Source organism: Melanaphis sacchari, unplaced genomic scaffold (assembly GCF_002803265.2).
Source record: "Melanaphis sacchari strain LSU unplaced genomic scaffold, SCAv2.0 Contig28_pilon_pilon, whole genome shotgun sequence".
NCBI lineage: Eukaryota > Metazoa > Arthropoda > Insecta > Hemiptera > Aphididae > Melanaphis > Melanaphis sacchari.
The window spans coordinates 885,931-909,759 of NW_020271162.1; the positions used below are offsets into that span (position 1 = coordinate 885,931).

Genomic DNA, 23,829 nt, shown 5'->3' on the forward strand with positions numbered 1-23,829 from the left:
TTTATATTTATAATTTTAGTCACTATAAAATAACTAAAAGTAAATTGTATTTTATTTTTCATAACTATTTTTCTAGTAGGAATCAGATTTTAGCCTAACATATTACAAACTATTTTAAATTATTGAAAAAAAGTAATTAAATTAAATATTTCAATAAAATATAAAAAACATATTACTACATTTTTTATTTAAAATACTGTTAATTTTCATCATTGTGATTAAGTACTCTACCCGAAGTGTTTAGTTCATAATATATGATACCCCAGCAATAAATATACATACAAATTATAACCCATTTTCAATATTTGTATATTTATGAATAATGAAATGGTATAATGAAGTAATATTGACTTAACATGAAATCGGGGATTACTTAAAAATATACATAAATATAGTATCAGTGAACAGAAAACTTTAATTTTTATACAGCTTAATAACTTTCCTAACTAATATATTTTACATATTAAATGTATGTTACTTACTAGTAAGATTTCGTAAATTTAAGTTTAAAATGTAATCATAAGTAAAGATTTAGTATTGATATAATTAAACACACATAATACGAGTATAAACTAAGTTAACGAACATTATACCTAGAGCTTTAGGCGATAAGAGATTCTAAATATTATAATCTTGCAAGATATCTCATGAGATACTACAGATTTAAAATTTAAAATATTGAAATACTGAAATTAAAGTATATTCTACAATAATTTCTTCTGTAAAATAATAAATAACAGTTAACATAATATTACACTAATAATTAATCTCAATACCTTAATAATTAGTATTTAATATTTACATATGATAATGGTAACAATTATAATAGATATAAAAATATTTCAATAGAATGCATTTCATTTTTTTTTTTTTTTTTTTTTTTTTTTTTTAATACAAGAAATTTGCCCCACAGTATAGTTTCTGAACATATATCATTATTAAATAGGCAAGTGCGATTGATTTGATTTGATTTGATGATACAAGTAGATAATCTGGTCGATGTGTTAACCTTAATTACTATAGATATTGTATAATTTATTTATATTAATATTAGTAATTCATTTTTTTATTAGTAATACGATAATACGATATGTTAACTTTAATTTTATCAAAACATCGCGAATTGTATATTATTATCCAAATACTATATAATCATATTATATCATGCATTATTTTTAGTAATTTATTATTCAATGTTATGTAATGTAAAATAATATGAATTGGTTCATGGTATAAATATCTTAAAATAAGTGTTAGTATGATATTGAAAATTATATTGAGTATAGAAGATAATAATATACGTATTATAAGTTTTCACAAGATAATTACTTAAACCATTAGAGACTATAGTAAAAACAATTATTTTTCATTTAAATATCTAGTTTTTTCAAAATTAAAATATCAAATGTCCATAATATTGTGTTTATATATTTTCAATATTTTTTTGTTGTAAGAGCAGTTCCTGAAAAACTAAGTAATACTTTTTCTAATTTCAGCTACTTCAAACACTATAAAAAATTATTTTTTTACGTGGATTTACATAAAAAAAGTTGTAAACAATCTTGTATTAAGTTTTCAAGTATTTTACTCAATATAAACAAAATATTTTGTGAATTATATCATATGTAGAAAAAACTAATATAAATATTTGGTAACAATTTTTCAGTACTTTTATTAGTTTTTGATCAAAACAAAAAAAAATTTTGCATAAATATATGTACTTATTTTTCTGTAATATGTATATTGTTTATTCTGTTTATTTTTAAACACAAAATTTAGTGAAAACATTTATTGTTGAATCCCAAATCACTTATTTGGTGCGATTTGCTATCGGAAAAACAATACTCTTGGATATTAAAAATTGAAGGATTTATTGCTCCTAAAAGTGATACAGAAATAAAGAAAAAAATATTGTACAATATTGTAAAATCAATAAAATCGCTCCACTCATGATATAAAACGTATAATACTTAAAAAATAAATATAAAAAAAATTTAAAAACTATTTATTTTATATACTGTTTTAAAATCATTAAACCACCCACAGTAATAAATATAATCTAATATACATAATATACTTTGATAAACTATTGCATAGTTGTTGCGTTATATTATGTCGTAATCAATAATAATAAAAAAAAAAAAAAAAAATGAAAAAAATGATAAAATAAAAAAAAAATGTATTAAAAAATTAAATAATTAAATCTAATGGTCAAAATAATTGTATAAAATATATTCATATAAATCTTAATTGCTTGTAATATAAAATAAAATAAAAATAAAAATAATATATTAAGCAAATTAACAAAATTAATAATAACCAAATAAACAGTACAATAGTGAAATTAAATTGCAATACTCCAAAATAATAATATGCCAGGAATTAGTAAAAAAATTAAAACATGAATAAGGCTCAAATTTAAACTAAATATTAGCAATAATAAACTAAATTAACTAAATTAAATAAAAAAATTCAAAATTCTGATTTTAATAATTAGTATGTAATATAATTGTATATGCTTTTAATAGGTCAAACTTGAATACTATACTCGTAAATACCTATATTTAAATAGTTGCAATTATAAAATATAGATAAAAAAATATAATTGATGCTGAATTACAGATTTTAAATATTGATATCATAGTGAAATAATATTACAATTTACCTACTCATTAAATAATAATTAATTAAACTCAATAAAAAGCTTATCAATATCTAAACAAATATGAAGAGTTTAATGTTTTTAGTTTTAAATTCTGAGCGAAGCAATGAATGAAATGGATTTAGATACAAAAATAATATATTTGTTGGGGGTTTGAAGACTCTTTTTCTATAAGAAAAAATTCTCCTTTTTCTAAGGAAGTTTTTGGTAGATAGCTAAATCTAATTTTAACTTTGATGGATTATAGGTAGAAATATCAGAATAATTTTCAAAATATTAAAAAAAAAATTTAAATAAATAAATTACTAAAATGTTTAAAATTGTAATTTCTACTTTTTGTCATTTGGGTAACCATAATTATATAAAAATAATTTTATTAATCAAATTTCATTAAAAAATACTAATGTAAAAACTATATATATTAGCTAAAGTAATAGTTAATGAAATAATATTGTAATTACTATAATAGGTATGCGATTTTTTTTTTTTTAATATCATTACAAAAATATTATATTCATAAAAATAAACGCTGATAGACTATTACTTCTACTCAAAATAAAAAATAATAATGATAAAATATAAAAAATAATAATAGTAAACAAAATATGTTAACAGAAAGAACTTTGAAAAGACACTCAGCACCCACTGATAGCACTTTAATCATGATATGAATTATTTTCTATTTAATAAGTTAAAACATGGAAAAGTAGACGTAACCAGTAGGGTCTACTATATAGTAAAAGTCGAGTAGAAATCCTACTCATTAAAATTACATTATAATTTATTAGTAATGCATAATGTATTCAATTATTTTTATTATTACTTTTATATATTATTAATAATTGGTATCATATTTAAGTAAGATTATAATAAATCACTCAAAGGTAAGTATTTATATAGGTATGTAGTATGTTATTGATTATTTTTTATCTGGTATTATCTCTTCAATTATGTTTTCAATGTCACTCAACACTGTAGCGCAACTGTGACCTCAATAACACAGGTCTATAAAATATAATAAGTCCATACACAGATGTTATGATATTAATAATAAAAACTCATATTTATTCTTAACAATTTAACATACTTAATAATTTCTCATCTTTATAAATGTTAAATTATTAAATAAGTTTGAAAAGAACATATTATATTTTATGTATTAAAATGTTATCAATTCGATAAGTACCAAATTCCTAAAAAATTTTCAAAAAATATCATATTACATCTTATGATCTTTCGAGTATATGCTTAACGATGTAAAAATATATTATGCTGATAAATGTTTCATTTTAAAATATAGCAATAACATGATTTTGTAATAATTTAATAAACAATTCATTTTTCGCCATACATAAACTAACATACGTATTTTTTTTATCGTGTGTGAATATATACATTGCATTTGTAGGGATCAACGTATGTAATTTTTACCTATTACTCTCATATAAGAACTTGCTATTCTTTTAATATATTAATTATAAAAACATATAAAAGTACCCAGTACAAATTTTCCATAGATATTTAATAAACATAAATTTAAGTATTATTTTTTGTTTTATATTTTTATGATTAAAATTTATATTACTAAAAGTTAGATTAATTAAATTTTACTTTACAAAATCATACTTCGAATAAGCTTAAGTAATAGAGGTTTATTTTTCAAATTATTCAGTTTTAAATATCGACCAACTACGGTTATAATAATTAATAATAAATTAATAACTATCAAATATTATACAACTAAAATCAACAATACCTAAATATACTTATAGGTTTAACTACATTAATTTATGAAAAATGCATTCAAATTAGTTACATTTTTTTTATTTTCTTGTTTCCAAAATTACTAAATTTAACTTTTTAAATTGTATTTTTGAAAAACAATATTCAAGACATACTGTTTAAGAAATATTGTGATCAGTACATACAAATACACTAGTAATTAAAATTATGAACTATAATAAATTTATGAATAGTTTCTTTTAGTCTCTTATAGTGGTTCGCTTATAATGGATTAATAACTTTACTCGCTCGTTTTGTTTTAATTTATTAATAATTTATATACTATGTACTCAATAATAAAGGTGATATGAAATATTTTAAACACACAATCCTCAAGTTGATTAGGGTTTTCTAAATGCATAAAAGACTTAACTAATACTAAACTTTTTATTGAAAAATGCATATCATTAAGTAATGAAGAACAAAATTATCAATAGAACGTATACTTGGTCTTTAAAATAATGGATAGTAATCAATAGTCATAAAAACAATCTATTATTCCATTTTTAAAAACCACGAAAATGTCACCTTACAATAAGTTAAGTATATCATAACCCCAGATGTATATTCGTAAAATTTTATTATTATGTATTTAATATATTAGAAAAATTAGAAATCATACAGTAATACATAAATTCACTCGAAAATTTCTAGACAGTAAAGATTTAATTTAATGACAATTGAAAACCATTATTAGTGTAACGGTTACTAGATTCTGTAAGAAATGTTTTCATTTCTTGATTTCAAAGCAATCGAATTAAAAGTATTTATTTTTATACATACATAATAAATAAAACATTTCAAAAGTTTTCTTATTGCATTTTTATAAAAACTGATTTTTGATTGTAGGTAATACGATTTATTTTAATATTGTAATAAAATATAAAATTACAAATTTAACTCATATAAATAATTTAATAAATAATTTTTTTTTTCTGTTACCATCATAATTATTCATAAGTCGTACGCAATCTATATTATAACATGAAATTTACAATAATATGAATAATATATTGTTTGTTAATTACAAAAGAAAAAATTCACTTATTACTTAATTAATAAAGCTTTCAACAGAAAAGAAATAAACATAAATGTTTAGATTAAAATAACACAATACCTATCGTCTTTTACGGCTATAGGTTGAATTTTCGGGCTGGTACTTAGCTGCAGCTAATTTTTAAATAAGATCATTAGACTGACATTGAAGTAAAAATTGGTAGTTAAGATATAGGTTAATAACTAAATATCTATTAAAATTTAATTAATAAATGTATATAAAAAATAATAATAATAATACTTAAATAATGTTTTTGAACCCAATAAAATAATACTATATTTTATTGCATTGAAATAATAATTCAATATTAGATAAAAGAATTTCATTAAGTCAATAATTTTTTATAAGTATTCTCCTTGAACTAATTTAAAAAAAATACATAGGTATTTTTGATAAAATGTTAAGCCTACAACAAAATTTTTATTATTTTACGATGTACCTACCTATACTTTTAATATACTAATGTATTAATGTAATACTGCAATATTATGTATATATGTTTATACCTGTTAAAGTTTGATATTCACCAAACATGCTCACTTTTATTTTTATCTTTTAATTGTGTATTTATTTGAATTTTGATTTTTGGAAATTTTAAATATAACACCTTTTTGAAAACCATAACTAATAATATTTCAAATATGTACTTATATTTTTAACCAATCAATAATACCCATGATTAAAATGTGCCATTTACTTATACTGTCTTAGTACATGGATTTTCCTTAATATCTTAAATATTACATATACCTACTTTTACAATTTTCTTTTGTCTAATTTTCAATAGTGGTTTACTCTGTTATAATATGTCATATTTATGTTTAACATTAAACCAATTTAAACATGTACAATAGTGTATGTTTCATTGACTACGTAAAAATATCATTAGATACTTAAGTAGTAAAAAACCATCAGAATACTTCTGTAGGTATCCATTATAATTTAATAAAAAAATAAAACTGTTGATTAAGATAAACATAAGTTTTAGTATAACAGCCTAAATTATATAGGTACCTAATAGGTACTATATAAACGCCATTGTATAATAGCCATAATTAAGGTTATTTTAACAAAACATTAATCAAAACTTAGTTTAGATCGGTACCTAGACAAAAGGAAAGCATCGTATATACATACAGTATATAAAGCTAATATTGGACAATAACTAAGCAAATAATAAATAAATGTGTTGTAACTTCAAGGAAAGTAAATTAAATTTGAATTAATGGTATTTACTATTGTGATTAACTGATTTTATATTGTAATTATATTTTACTTAGTTACGATTAACCTAACACAATGTAACCTACTTCTAATTTAAATGAATATTAACTTAAATTCCTCAAAAATACATTACAATTTAAAGATTATTTCATTAAAAAATATGTTTACACCGTATATTATCTTTGTATGGAAGTCTTTTAATCTGGTCTATAGACCTCCCCAAAAATTTCAAATTCAATTAAAATACTGAAATACTGAAAATTTGCAGTAACACTGAATAATTAACTATTAAATAGTATCTGTAGTATCAACAATAAAAAACTACAATGCTACATTACTAAATAATGCACATTACAGCATATGCCACACTATCGAACCATTCGAACCATATATTATCATAATCTTATGGGTCCAGGATATCCGTTAATATATGATTACAAATCTGTGATTTTATTTTGATAGGCTCGAAAAATGAATACAAAGTTATTTTTCAATCCACAGTATAATATATTAAGTTATAACCATCTTCTTGTACATGAATTTCAAAAATTCACTAGTTAGTAATTATTAGTATAAATTTCATTATGAATTTTATGATACCAACATATTTACAACTAAGATAGGTATTAAAAATGTAATTTTTATCTATGCGATTTCATAATTATATGACTTTGTACTAATAATCATTCTTTGATTAAAAAAAAAAAAAACAAATATTTTCTTAAATTCTTGAAATATTTAAACCAATTTTCTAAAAATATGGCCCTCGGTAAAGCTAAATATTATTTATTATATTAAAGTGTAATAAATTTATGATTAATTAATAAGTTTATCCCTATCACGTGGATTAACGTTACCTTACTAATGCTGAATACATGTATGAAACTCCACGGGATGTATCATATTCATATTTAGGTATACGCCTGTGGTGGCAGTCACTAAGTCGTATGATAATAAAATATATAATATTATTTAGATAAATATCATGATCGTAAAATAGTGAATATTTAACGGCTAGAAATGTATTCTTTGGTCTTTATTCGCCGATAATACCTACATAAATTATGAATTATGACAATATATCAAAATATAGTTGAGTACAAGCAATCAAAAAGTTTTATAGATCACATATTATTTTTAAATTAAAAATAATCAATAAATAAATTTACGATTTGTTTTTTTTCAAAAGTTAGCATATCGGTATGAGGTCATATCTAATTAGTGATTTTCATTCTATTAATTAATTATTACAAAGGATTTAATGTAGCTAACTAATTAAAAATAAAGAATAAAATATTAAAACTTACATTTCACATCAAACTTTTCCCATATGAAATAAACAATGATTACAATATGTCGTGTATTTCACAATCCATATAATAAGTATTATCATAAAATCAATTTACTATAGTTTTTTTTTATTTTTATTATTATTATTATTAAATAAAGAACATTAATCTATCATAATAAAAACGCTAAAAATACCATAGTACTCGTTACAAAATAATTATTACACTACTTCAATTATTACTTAAGACATTTGTTTAATATGTGTATTAAATTTTTTGAGGAATTTATGTTGTTTATTCCATTATATGGATGCAAATTGTTTTTCTTAAAAAATATATATATCAACATTATAATAAGTACCAATCCACGCCTAACTGTATTTAATATGATTGTAAAATAAATATAATATTAACACCTCAGCGTACAATAAATTTCAGAACAATAATATGAATTAAGTTTCAAAAATTATGGTAGGTATCTACTATAAGAAGTCGATCAATATAATCTATTAATTATTTTCAACAAACAAATTATACCAATTTACAATATACATATTATACGTAATATCATATAGGTATATTGTATAAAAATAAAAATATCATTCTATTAGTATCAATAAATTAATAAATAGGATCTTCCTGTATATTTGGACTAAAAATGTTTTAAATAGTCGATGAATGGGGTTTTGGTGTAGACGAGAGCACGAGACGGACGTCGCCGGCGACGATCGTTATGTACGATTAACTCCCCAGGCGTGCCCGACCACGCCTAAAATACTCGTTTATAACACATGTTTCGATTGACCACAGACAACACTAATTACAAATACCCAAATATTTTATAGAAAGGATTTGTCATTAAGTCAATACAAAACTAAAAATATTTTATCTACTATCTAGTAACATATATTTCCTACTTAACAAAAAATAAATACAGAGTGGTTCAAATTTTATGTTACAGCCATTTTATCATATATTCATAATAAAGAAAAATGTTTAATACGATAATTTGTTATTCACCTAAACCTTAAGCAATGATAACTCATGACCTACTTGTTCGAATATTTCAATAATTAAGTATCAAAATACTCAAGAAAAAAATTCTTCGCGTAATGATAGCAAAAAGTATGTTTCTTTTTGGATTTTTAAAATTAAACATCTAAACCCTCTTAAAATACTATGAAAAAAATATGTAAAAACTATTAACCTATTTAGATATTTCTAAATAAAAAACTTTCGTAACAACATGTTTCTCTATCATGAATATTTTATACTTACATATATGATAAATTGACTACAACATAAATTTTGAATTACCTTTTATAAGATATTCCACGCCCACGTTATTTTCAATAATGTATTTATACGATCTTAAAAACTGAAAGTCATATCACTAAAAGGTCTATATTCAATATTTTGAATAAGTTTATTCATGTCTAAACATAATGTATCATAATCTCTAATATTGTAGGTTAAAGTGTACAGGTGTTGTTTTTTTAATACTTAGTTAAATATGTATTTTAAATAAATGGTCTTTCAACTTTTGTGAACCTATATAATATTTATAAAATTTTTGTTGAAATAAAATGAGTAATGTTATTTTATTTTTTATAAAAATCGATAGACTAATCTAACATAACTCATACATATTTATTCAATTGGTTAATACTTAATTATTTCACCATTTTATTATTGATTCTCATTTTAGTTTACTAGGTACTAAGTAATAACTATGCAAATGTATCATTCGAAATTAATGAAATTATACTGATTAAATTTCTATAATATAATACTATATCAATTACGTAATTACCTATTCATAACGGGATAACCAATAATATAATTAAGAGGTAGGTATCAATATGGTGTTAAATTCAAATTTATCTTTTGATAGTGAAATAGTTACTTTTTATGCATAACTTAATAACAACAATATAAATTATAATATTTTATTTTTGTCACTGAAAATATGTATTCAAAAGTTTTTTGTATAAAAGCTTGAATTAATATTAGTTATTTTTAAATAATTTCAGATATAAAGTTATAGTTATAGAAATAGTTCTAACTTCTAAGTAACAATACAAGGTTAATACTTCAATGCCCAAATTAAAATAATTTGCATAGATACTTAAGAGACTAGATACCCAATTTCCCACTGTCCCACTGAAAACTGATTATTATTGTCAACAATATTACATAGTTAAACTTTATATTATGTTATAAAAAATAGGTAAATACATTTTAAATATAGATTTGTTTTGAACAAAATGTTAACATATTATGATACAGATATTTTAATTAATATCTAGAAAATTTTATAAAATGTGTTTTAATTTTTAACCTACCTAACTAGATATCCAGTACTTGTATACAATTAAATAATAATTTAATAAGTAAGTAAAAGATTAAGTTAAAATATAATTTAAACATGTTTTTAAAAGTTAAAATTATTGATTATTTAATAGGTACAAAATATGTACAATATTAATACATAACATTAAAGCACACAATTCCATTAAAAATTAAAATTAAAGAAGCAGTTAATAATTAAAATTACATAACTTAATTCTTAATTATTTAGTGAAATTCAGATAATAACTATAATACCTAATATATTTAAGTGTTGTAAGTATGTAATTATCAAATCAGTTTCAATTTTTAATTATTAACAATCATATTATGGTTTAGTATTATTTCAATAAAGATAATTTTAGTAAGTTAAGATTGTAAACATAAAATATCTAAAAAGCAAAACAAAATGTTCTTTTAATTTTTACACATTTTTATCATACTTTGTTTTAAGTTGTAATAAATTTCATGTTGTAGACATATTGAACATTTTAATTTTTTTTTATTTTTTTAAGCAAAATAATGCTTTATTTACTTTAAATTGTTCTATAGATACTTTTCTGACAATAAAAAAACAATAAAAACATTATGTATTCATTATTTATATTAACTATTGACTGCAGATTTATTTGTTTAATACTAGTTTTATAAACTATGATTTTAAATTTAAGTATAGTTTTCTTATTAAAGACATGTAAAAAATATAAAAAAAAATATTATTTTTTTATTTTTGTTCAGTTTTAACTAGCTTTACTGAAAATATTTTTTGAATTATGTGAATATTATGAATAGTATTATTATAGATTGAATGTTTATAATAATACAAAACTATCCTATACCATGATGAGTGAAGTAAGGTAGAGCTAAGGTAGAATGCTTAACAATTGGTTTCCATACACTTTTTTTTAATAATAAACTTCAAATACTTAGTACAGGTACTCAATATGATAATATTTTTTTATTTGTTCTTAACATAAATATATCTATAAATTAAAAAAAAAAAATAATATAGTAAATTTAAAATTTACTTAATTGGCAAAACCAAAAGAATTAGCTAATTTAAAAATAGTTAGATATTTTTTGTTTTCTATAAATTATGTTTTATTATTGTTTCATATAAATGGCTTAAACTGAACTTTTAAATTGGTAGGTAAGTAGAACAAATTATGTTAGTAATATTATATTATTTTAATAAGACTCAATATTATGTTAATATCTAAAAGTTAAAAAGTTCATTATAATTTTTTTCAAATAGGTAGTTAGATTACCTTGCAATAATTGGTTGCAATGCTATAAAATAATAATAACTAATTAACAAGGAAATAATATATTAATATGAATATAAGGTACCTCAATAATTTCATAATTTATTTTATTTTCAATAATAAAAAAAGGTTTTAGTTATCACAAATAACTTTGTCAATTATCAATAGATTTTCATTGCCCAATTGCTACACACATAATTGTAATAATACAAAAATTATTCATAAGAACTTTTAATGCATGTGGAAGCTAAATATACCTCTGAATTTGACTAAATATTCACACATGCAATTAATTAGACTTAGTATAGTTGTAAAAAATACAACTGTATACAAGATATATTGTTTAATATATACCATACCTTATAAAAAAATAACTTTTCAATACATAATAAAATATTTTCTAATGAACTCATTGCATATTTCATGTTATAACAATTGATTAACATTTAGGTACTTACACTTGAGTAGTGTGGGTGAGTTGGCCTAGGAGTAGCATAATAGGTTGCTACTCCTCCAGCATGTTGCATGGGATGCATTACCGTTGCAACTTGCATTCAAACGACTTTTAGGAAACTTCTAAACAGCTAAAATATAAAAATAATTGTTCAATTATTGTGTTACCACTTGTAAAACATATTGGATACACACTATTTTTGACTTGTGGATAATAATCATAAAATAAAGTGCTCCACAAAATATAAAATATTGATACATTTCAAATTTAAAATGTCATATAAAAAAATCAAACTGAAAACAAAGTCCTTGCAATTACTAAAGCATTTAGTTTAGTATTTGGATAAAATAATTAAAATCTAGATCTACTCGTGTCAAAGACTAATTATTGTATAAATAATTATGAACAATAATATAACTATAAACTAACATATCATAACATATAAAATCAGTAACTTAGTTGATTTAAATGAAAATAGTTATAGCAATAGAATAATTAATATATTTTTAAATTATAAAATTATGATGATAAAACCACCATCTTAGCTAAGTCTCATTTATTAATTAAATAAACATAATCTGTATTAAATAATTATGATAGCACATTTTTAGTTATAATACCTAAATAAATGTTATATTATTAATAAATTTTTTTTCTTTTTTTTATTAGGTACCTTTAATAAGTATTATTTAAGTACAAAACTTTTTGATAACCAACCTAAACCTTAGAGAAAAACATTTAATAATAACTAATTGTACTAGTATTCTATATACAATTTTCAAATTATCAAGAATGTAAATAACAAATTTAAATCATAAATTAATTAATTCTTAAATTTTCAAATACATATATTGGTATACTATAAGGACAAAGACCAATATTTTTTAGATTTTGTTAAATTTAATAGAATATAATAATATTATAATATTGAATAACTATATGTGTAACAACCAAACATACAATATAATTTTGTATGAAAATCATAAAGATTTTAATAAGAATTAGGTCATGATATAAATATGAATTTATTAGTAATAAAGAAGTTTAATTACAATTTTTTAGTAAAAATTAACTTATAAAATTCTTTGAATGAATTATTGAAATAAAACATTTTTATGTTATACTCTATTAAACTGTTCTAAATATTTATTCAAATACAATATTTTACATTTTCTTACTTATCATTATACAATTTAAATTAACATATAGTTCTTTTACTTTACACAAACTAATTAAAATTAAAAAAAAAAAACAAACAACAATAACAAAGAAGTAATAGGTTGAATATTATTAATGCGTAGTTTAAACTGATTACTATTATCAATTATCAAGTATAAAAATTCTTATCAAACATAAATTACCAAGGAATAGAATTAAAAACATAAGTTGTACAATGATCAATACAATAGTAAGTAGTGAAAATACAATTAGCATATATTAGGTAACTGTTCTAAAGTAATGTAAATGAGGAGTGTGCACCAGCATAATAAAGAATCATTGGTGGAGCTCCTTAAAATGTTTTTGAATGTACATGCTATTGCATTTTATAGCATAACTAATATCTACAAAAAAATATTAAATCTAGAACCATTTTTATTGAATACCTTGAACAAAAAACTGCATATACCATCCAGACATACGATTGCTGATTTCAAACTGATTAAAATTACAATGATGCAGAAGCTTCAAACAGTGCTCACAAAAAAACTTAAATTACATTTGTCGTTTACTCAACATCAAACAATACAAACTGTACAAAAATTTGGGTGTAAAGCTTCTTTTAACAGACATACAACTCATAACTACTGGGCGACAAGCTGCGGTCAATATGGTGCGATCGTAGAATTTCCATAAGGTTAACACTTACGAAATATTAATCGATATGGTTGACTAGCGAGATGGCTGCAGTCAGCAGACGACAACTTGCTACCGCTTATTATCTATACTCATGCATGTACAGAGACGACTTGATGTGAATTGGGACAGTGTGTTGCTGCTGTAAAAACACAAAAATCCGTAGACGAGATGGTATAATATAAATATACAATATTATTGATTGCCAATGTTTAGAGTCAGATACTTACCAATGTGTAGTGTTCGCTGTTCGTACCAGACATAGCTGTGACCATGGAACGATTACTTTAGTAAATTTATGTTTAATGACGACTTGCACAGCGATAGGTACTTATGTTTTAGACGACGGATGCGGTAGAAGAAGAAGAAGAAGAAGGCTCCAGGCGGGGGCGTGTTGTAGTAAGGTCAATGAGTACTTTTGAGCATCGGTTTTTTTTTAGGAAATCGAAAACCTTCTTCTGCCGACGGTCAAAGCGATAAAGAGTGGGAGGTTGGTAGCTGAAAACAGCGAGACATGTGTATAGATGAAGATAATATTATTATTCAATAACAGGCAAGTTCCTACCCGTCACCGGCGAAAATAATGGTGAATAAGAAAGAACACACGAACGACGATGACCGACGGCGATCGGGAGCGTTTTTTTAAATTTTTTTTTGCGACTACGTAACCGGCCCAAATCGTTATCGCGATAAATAAATAATAGTAATAATAATAATAATAATAATAATAATAATAATAATAACAATAATCGCCGTCAGGTCGTCTGCAGTCGCTGTCGTCGTCGTCGTGCTGAACGGCGGCGTCGACGTCGTCGTCACGTCGTCGGCCGGCGGCGGATAAGGAAACACTCACACACGCCGGCGCGCGCGCGCACACACTCGCGTAAACGCTCACGCACGCGCGGTCGACGGCGACAGTCGCTCAATGGGCACACTAACGACGCACACAGTCGCACGTCACACACGCCCAACAATCAGTCGCAGTTGTAGTAGTACCAAAAGTACTAGTAGTGGTGACTGGTGGCGGTAGTAGTAGTAGTAGTAGTAGTAGTAGTTGCAGTAGTTGTAATAGTAGTATTAATACCACCCAACTTGCGGTGGCGGCGGTCGTCGGCGAGGGGGTGCGTGTACGCCACACGGTAGCCTTGGCGGGGGCTGACACGCGGAGCGACCCGTCCCTGAAATAATAATAGTAATAATAATAGTGATAAACGGAGGAAAAAATGCGACGGGGTGTGAGGAAAAAAACCCGCTCTCCTACCCTGCGGCCACCTAAAGTACGCGAGCCCGCCCACACGGCCCGTTGATCGATTTTTGGGTTTACCGGTGTATGGTGCTCTCATGGAACAGAAAAAGGCCGCCACTGTCGGGATTTCGTCGACCGACAGTGCAAACGGAAACGTGGGTTTTTATTTTTTACGCCGTAAATTTGAGATTTTCAGCACGGTTTTTTCGTTCCGATCGATTGCCCGGCACATCGCGCCACCGCGATAAATGTATAATGAAAAAATTATCATTGCCTACATTTTACATATTTTTTTATTATTAATTGCAACTGCAACGCTGCGATGCCGTGTATCTATTCGATCGCCGCCGTTCGCGCTACGACGGTATTTATAACCGTCCGTGACTTCCGGTCGCATCGGTCCCTTCTCAGATGAATCGTATGCGTGGGTGCTATGGTGACCTTTGCAGTGACTGGTTAAGGGGGGGACGCCGTTTTCGCCGGTGCAACTCGTTTGCGCACAATCTACATTTTTTACCTAGATATCGATGACTCGTTTGCGCACAACGAAATCAGTCGTTTACCTGTAACGGACGACTCGTTTGCGCACAACATAAACACTGAGTAACATATATTTTATATTTTTAAATTTGGACTTACCTAAAGTAATTGAATTATCGGTAAAAATTATCAGTACAAATTACCAGCATATCAATAATCAATATATATCGATTTAAAATAATCGTCGTGTATTAGGAAAGCATAATACTTTTAAACAGTCGTTCGCCAGAAAGCTGTACTATAACAACTGACTATATTGACTATGGATATCGAAATTTGTGATGTTTTTGAAACGCGTCGAGGAAAAAAATGTTTAAACATAGAAAATTATAAATTTAGAGAATTCCGAACTTTAAAATCTGGTGATAAAAATTTTAGGTGTACAAATAAAAATTGTTCCGTAAGTGCTGTAGTTAGGTTAGTTAATGAATCATATAAAATTTTAAAAATTACAAACACGCATACCCATGACGAGTACGACGACCGAACAATTCATCGAGAAGTAGTAAGAAGCAATTTGAAACGTAGAGCCGAAGAGGATTTACATATTAAACCAAATAAACTAATACGCCGGGAATTGAAAAACAACGAAAAATCTGAACATCTTCAATATAGCGATATGAAATTAATTCGAAGATCCATGTATGAAAAACGAAAAAAATCCTTTCCAAACATACCGAGATCTTTAGAAGATGCTAAAAAACAATTAGTTGATGATCAGCATAATATTACTTACAAAGGTAATAAATTTTGTTTCGTTAGTGATGATGAAAATATATTTATATTTACATGTAAACAAAATTTGGAATTGCTACAAAGTGCAGAACACGTTTTTGGGGATGGGACATTTTCATTCGCTCCGAAATATTTTGTTCAACTTTATACTATTCACGTATTTACAAACAATTTTTATGTTCCTGTGGCATTTTGTTTTTTAAGTAACAAACATACTGATACTTACATCAGTATGTGGAAAACATTACAAAATATATGTATTCAAATTACTGGTAATATAATAAATTTAAGCAATTTTCATGTCGACTTTGAAAAATCTGCGCATAATGCAGTATTGCAAATTTTCCCTAAATGCAAAATCATGTGTTGTAACTTTCATTTAGGGCAAAATTGGTTTAGGCATATTCAACAACATAAATTATTATCGAGCGAGTACTTAAACAACGACTCAGAAGTTGGAAAATGGATGAAATGTTTTTTTGGATTAAGTTATTTACCCCCTGACGAAGTTTCCGATGGATTTTGTGATCTTATGTCAATAGCACCAAGTACTACGTCTAATATTTCTATATTTTCCGATTATATTTTAGAAAATTACATAACATCGGACAGCAATTTCCCTCCAACATTATGGGCTTGTGAACCTACTAATAATCCTAAGACTACTAATGGTGCCGAGAGTTATCACAAACAATATAATAGTCAGTTTTACACTGCTCATCCGCACATACATCAAGTAATCGACGTCATTATTGGAATTCAAAGTGACACTGATTTAAAAATTAATTCGATAAACAATAAAATCATGAATTTCAAAAGAAAAGAGACAATTAATAAGGAGATACAATTGGAAAACATTTGGAATGAATATAAAAATAATATTATTAATCGTTTAACTTATATGAAGAAAATCGGACTTAAATGTCACCATTCTAAATTAGTATAATTTTATAACTAATAGACTACTATTATTACTTATTAAACCTACAATGCATGTTTTTTAATATATTTTAATTTTTGTAATATTAAAATCATATTTATAATAGATATATCTGAAGGTACTTACATATGTGCTATAATTATAAAACAAAAAAAAATTAAATATTCATGTAATTTTATTTTTATTGTGTAAATTAATAACGTAAAGTAACTTTTATTTTTGTACTTTTTTATTTAATTCAATATATAAATTTTAAATTAATAATTGACAATATTGTTTACGCGTATAATCATTGACGTTATTATTACTTTTATCTGTATTATATTATTGTATATATATCTTATTCTCGCCGATATCTGGTCGATCGATGTTAAATAATATAATAAATACTTAGAAATTCAAAATAATTAAATCTTAATTTATAAATTAATTTTTTTTATATACAATATGTATATATATATTATTATTTTATACAGTCTATTAATTAATTATAATTAAGCAAAATAAGGTAAATGTGCGCAAACGAGTTGTACCTTTATTATTTAAACCTAAAATATGTGTGCGCAAACGAGTTGTGATTTTGTGCGCAAACATGTTGTAAAAAAGGTAAATGTGCGCAAACGAGTCGCACCCGTTTTCGCGCGATCGGGTGACATGTCCATGCCGTCATGCCGATCCCGCAAACAGCTGTTCATTTCAGAGACTGTCACTGCTGTTAACGGTCGAAAGAGACGTAGGCGGTGGCGTCATAAGACGCGATTTATGACGCGCCGTCTATCGATTGTATTCTGTATTTCTGTACTGATGAAAGCCGTCTGTCGGGCCGACAGATGGCAAAGTTTTCACGAATGCTTTGGTAAATCGTTAATGTCATGTACTCATGTAACGTCTATAGTAACGTCAATAATTCTGGTTAAGTAAGGGAGACAAAAGAGCAGCTGCACTCCTATGGCAATTATTACTTAGCGTCGAAAACGATGTTTCCAAGTTTTTAAAAATATTCTAATGTTCAGGAAGAATTATTATTAATTATTAAAAAAAGTGTTTGACAAAATAATAATAATAATAGAAGGTAATATTTATGTTAAAGCTGACAGATCGACGCGTTTCTATTTTCGTTCGTATTATCGTACCTATTATTTTCGATTTTAATTTGTATACATTGTATACAATAATACGTTTACATCAGTAGGTACCTACATACACTGACACATACGTGTTTGTGCTTGGCCCTATATAGTTGTGTTATAAATTATATAAGTAAATAAGTTATAACTTATAATCATCAGATTTTTAAATTTAATATTAATAGTTTCGAATAATTTATTTATATATTGCCAGGCAATTGTTTTTATTTTACTATCGACGAGTTTGGTAGAGCGTTTGGTTGTAGTCTTGTCAAGTCATGAAGTATACAGACTGAAAAAACAAACGTGCTTAATTTTTCATATCAGAGTTTTTTTTAAACATATATAGCCATAAAGGGAATTGACAATAACATTTTACGAAAATAGAAACAATTAGTAGCATTTTATAGTTAAAATTTAGAACCTGACCTCGAGAATGAGATTATTTAATTTAAATCTATTATAAAACATTTTTTCAGAAGAATAAAAATTATCTACGCACAGTAAACTTAAAACATTAATAAAATCAAAGTTGAACGATTCATTTTCTAATGCAGAAATAACTTTAAAACATTTTATACCAACATGTCAATATCATACTCAAACGCTAGCGAGAAGAGATCTTTCTCAGTTTTAAAGAGACTGAAACTACTAGAGTACTTAATTATCTAATAAATAAATGTAATAGTTGGCTCTAATATATTATATTGAGAATAATTTCTTACTAAGTATGGATTGAAATAATATCTGTTATTAAAGAATTTGTTTCAAAAAAGTTAGAAAAAATTTTTAAATGTTTATACTTAGTATTAATATTTCTATATTGTATTAAAACATTTAAAACCACCAATGTTACGATATGTTTATAAATATATATCAATTAAACAATTATAATACTGTTTTTGTTAAAATATTTATTTTGTTTTGATGAGTACAACCGTACAAAGTTACAGGATTTGTAAAGGATAGCATTTTAAAATCTACCTTCAGGCGGCATATTCATTAACTCGATATTGAGCAACGTTTATATTATGTAGATTGTGATTGTAATTCGTTGACCAAAATTAGACATTAGGCCTTAACTAGTTAGAAAGTTATTTTTGGGTAACCCTCTGACTTAACAAGTTGAATTTATTGCACAAATAAATAATCTTATTTAACCTGTAAAAAACAAAAAGTATACTTAACTAGTTTTTTTTTACTATAAAAATGTCAGTGCTTTGTAAAATGTAAAATAGCGCCATTTTCCGACAAGTGTCATAGATAATAATTAATACACGTTTAGTAGGTAGGTAGGTACTTCATGGTAACAGATACATTTTTTATAATAATAAAAATTAGAAGTTATAAATTATAATGCATAAACACAGCTTAGAATATGACTAAATTTTAGTTACCAAATTGATAGGTAGGTAATTAAAAAGGATAAAACAAGTAGGTATGTTTGTATTTGTTAAAAATTGGAGATCCCAAGACTATTTAAATTTTAATGTAGGTAACAATACTTATTCAAGATCAATGAAGTAATAGTTTTACTAATATCCACGCTGTGGTTACTTAACAATATGATGATGTTAAAAAGCCTTGATGAATATAAAATCCTTCTTATTACACTTTTTAACGCTTAATTTAAGTGTTCGTATTTATATAATGCTTTAGTAAACAACTTCAAAGCAATTTGATTGTTCACTTAATGTACCCATACCAGTATACCACACATTTTATTTTACTGTTGGATAGGTTTAATAAGTTTTTTAAGACACCCATACTACCTAAGTTTGTAAGAATATTCAATTATTTGTTCTAAATTATATTTCCAAACGCTTGCATGAGGTCCACGAACACTAAATGAATATTTTTTTATTATATTTATAATGTTTATTAAGGATTTACCCTACCTACTATAAACATTTGATCTGTCGTTGATTTCCATTTCCTAAAGCTTAATTGATAATTTCCAGATTGTTTTGATTAGGTAATAAGAAGCCACAGCATATAAATAAATATAAACTCAATAATTATGGGTATAATTCAAAGATGAGCAATATACAAACATTACAAACCACAAATACAACTGGCGATACAGATATTGATAACTGTTGTGTGAGCATATTTTGTAAAACGATAGGTCAATATTATTATAGGTATAATAGGTAAACTAGCGTATATGAGTATATGGGACCGGACGGCCCTGGTTGGAATCCGTTGATCCAACGATTTCAACTCAGTTATTGAGCATGATACATAAGTCAGTTGAGTATGTAAGGATGGCCGTATAGAATTTTTCTTGTAACAGTCTGTAGCCATTCTACTGAAATAGAGACGTTGGGTGTAGATGGTATAATATGGTCACTTCAAAAGCAATTTTACACTTAACTAAATAGAAGAAAACTCAAAGATACCATTGAACGTGCTGCTGTCAGATGGTCCATTGATTCAATTTTGTACTAAGGATAAAGTGAGTTTGCTTGAATTTTTTTTAATTAAAGAAGGACAAGCACATGTTAAACTATTTACCAGTCATTGCACCAATGAAAGAGGATCAGAATTTAAAAGACTATATTATGAAAATCTTAAGACATAAATAAATTATCAAATCAAAGCAGATAAAAATATCTGCACTCATGGATGAAAACTAAATACTAGGTAATTATCATTGCACTCTGCCATTATTCAATAAACTAAGTACAATCAAAACCTTCAATAATCAATTTAATTGAAATCTAGTTAGTGATTAGAGGGCTATTTAATTTGTATACTATCTTTTGTTTCATCAAGTGGGTAACATAATTAATTAGTAATTGATATAATTAAATTCTCTTTACACAAGCACAATCTTAAGGACAACAAAAAAAAAAAAAAAAAAGAAAAAATAAATAACTTACATTTGCAATTTTGTATAATTGTCTACAACTATGAAATTTATACAAATTTTATGTTTTAACAAAAGAAATGCCTCACTAATGAAGTTAATATGGGCATTGTTTTAATACCTACTTGAGATATATGTTAAAAATTCTTTTATAATTATTAAATTATAATATTACGGTTGTCAGAGTAAAAAATAATGTAAGTACAGTTGGATTTAAACATTTTTTATTCTCAGTTACTTATTTTAAGTGTTCTGTATTTAATAATTGATTTACTGTTCTTTTCAACCATATGTTTTTACAAAATGTCAGAAACACAAAATAACATTTTTATAATAAATGTTATTGCTATATATTTCTAAATCACCACTATTTTCCAGTTACCAAGTATATTTGTGTAAATGTTAAGGAATAATCACTAATTTTTTAATGATTCTGTTTTGTTTTCCTCAAGTTTTTTTGTAATAAAAAAGAAATTAACAGTAATTATAAAAACAAACCATATTAAAGACTACAAATGAAAAAACCTTACAGAAAATATACCTTTAAAATGTGTACATAAATTATGTATAAGTCATCTATTACAGTAGACAGGTTTACTCATAAAATAACTACATAGCACAGAATACTTTGTTTATAATAATTTTCAATAAAATATTTTTTAGTAAAAGGCAAAAGATATTTTCGATCTGAAAGGGAACCGGAGTTCCTTTTTAGTAATTTAATAGATGATTGTTAACAATATTATTTTATATAATTACACAATTTTCAATAGGTTAGTTAAAAGTAATTTTCCATTTACTAGATACGAACATAGCTCAGTTTGTATACGTAGCTCTTAACACTAAAATTTAGAACACGATAACATATTATAGTATTAAACTGAATAAATAAATAATAATAATAACGTGGTTATAGTTGAGCAGTTTTTTTTTATTATAAAATAGTAATTAGTGTTAGTATATTTAATATCACATTTTTTAATATACAATACACTATTTATTCATTTATTATTAAATTATAAAATAAAGCATAAAATATGATTTCTGTATTACTTAAGCATATATTATGTTACAAAAATATTAAAAAAAATACCTGTTCTTTAAATAAACAAATGTTAACTAATGAACACAGTATGCAAGGTACAATAAAAATAAACTTAAATCTAAAGATTCTAGCATTACATAGACAAAAAATAGTGAAAAATAAAAATAAGATAAAATTATACAACACATTTTAAACATAAATTACGTAAATTTCCTGTACAAAATGTATATATATGATAATAAGTTATTGCTTATATAGTTATATGGAACTTTTTAATAGGTTTTAAAGTATCTAATACTTTTAATATTATTATTATTTTATAAAGCTTTAACCAAATAGTTGATAAATATTATATACATAATATAAATAAATGGACTAGGTTTAGAAACATCTGAGGACAAAATTATTAGAAAAAGATATACCATATAAATTACATACATTGGAACTATCATATACACAGATGTCAAATATTGGCTATCAATTTCTAACAATGTTGAGACTAGGGAACCTATGGAAGGGTATGAGGGAAGAATAGTATATGAATATTTGATACTAGAAAATAAGTTGTTTTAATAACCATAAATTAATTTGATTTAAGTTTTTTTTTTAAATTTTAAGTATAAACAAATAAAAAGTATATTATTATATTAATACGATTAGTAAATGTAAGTGTGTTGATGCAAATCTTTTAAAATTTATAATAATATATAGTAAAAGAAAATTAAAAAAAATTTATTTTTTGTATTACTATGTTTAAATTATAGTTTATAGAATAAACACAAAATATAATTTTTTAAATAACATCTAAAATTTAAATAATAAGACCAAATATAAGAAAATGTAATCAAGTATACTTTCACATATTCTAAATAAGTACATACACTCACTCAACTTACACATACACTTTTTTTTTTTATTGCTTAAGTTTAATTACTAGTTTATGAAATTGGTCCACAGCTGACCAATTCAATATACAAATAATTATAATAATAACTATTAATAAACTGCTTAACTTTAATCATCTCAGAAATGGGCGGAATTAAAAAAAATATTACTATTGATAAAAGTTCATTAACAATGGAAAGAACTAATGATGATAATAAAATATAATTTATGAGACGATAATTGTTCAGTTAAAATAGATTAAAAAAAATGCTGTACAAAAAAAAAAAAATTCTAATTACAGATGAATATCAAATATATAATAAAAAATCTAAAAAAAAGTATAACTTATTAATTATATTTGGCACTTATTAATTTGTTCAATGTGTTAATATATAATTCAACGCATTACAATAATAGGGATAGTTAATTGTTAAATTAATTACTAATATTATATATCAATTAAAAACATTATATAGATTAATGGTTTGAAAAAATAGGTTTAT

The 23,829-nt window shown here is 24.5% G+C and overlaps 2 protein-coding genes across 9 annotated transcripts in view; one reads left to right on the plus strand and one right to left on the minus strand.

Annotated features, from left to right (window-relative positions):
- Positions 1-15,043, minus strand: part of LOC112595583 (protein alan shepard) — a 117,419-nt gene extending 102,376 nt beyond the window's left edge. For 3 of the 8 annotated variants that reach the window (XM_025340837.1, XM_025340839.1, XM_025340838.1), the window contains exons 1-4: positions 14,502-15,040; positions 14,167-14,434; positions 13,950-14,078; positions 12,087-12,212 (exon numbers count right to left, since the gene is read on the minus strand). In XM_025340837.1, coding sequence (XP_025196622.1) covers positions 12,087-12,182 — 96 coding nt within the window. In that variant the 5' untranslated portion in view covers positions 12,183-12,212; positions 13,950-14,078; positions 14,167-14,434; positions 14,502-15,040. Of the gene's footprint in view, positions 1-12,086; positions 12,213-13,949; positions 14,079-14,166 lie in introns of all 8 variants that reach the window. The other 5 variants (XM_025340840.1, XM_025340842.1, XM_025340836.1 and 2 more) reach the window with 4 other exon arrangements.
- A 625-nt stretch (positions 15,044-15,668) lies between these two features.
- LOC112595621 lies at positions 15,669-17,446 on the plus strand. Its single transcript, XM_025340897.1, has one exon. The coding sequence runs from the start codon at positions 15,985-15,987 to the stop codon at positions 17,401-17,403; it is 1,419 nt and encodes a 472-aa protein (XP_025196682.1). The 5' UTR covers positions 15,669-15,984; the 3' UTR covers positions 17,404-17,446.
- The last annotated feature ends 6,383 nt before the right edge of the window (positions 17,447-23,829 follow it).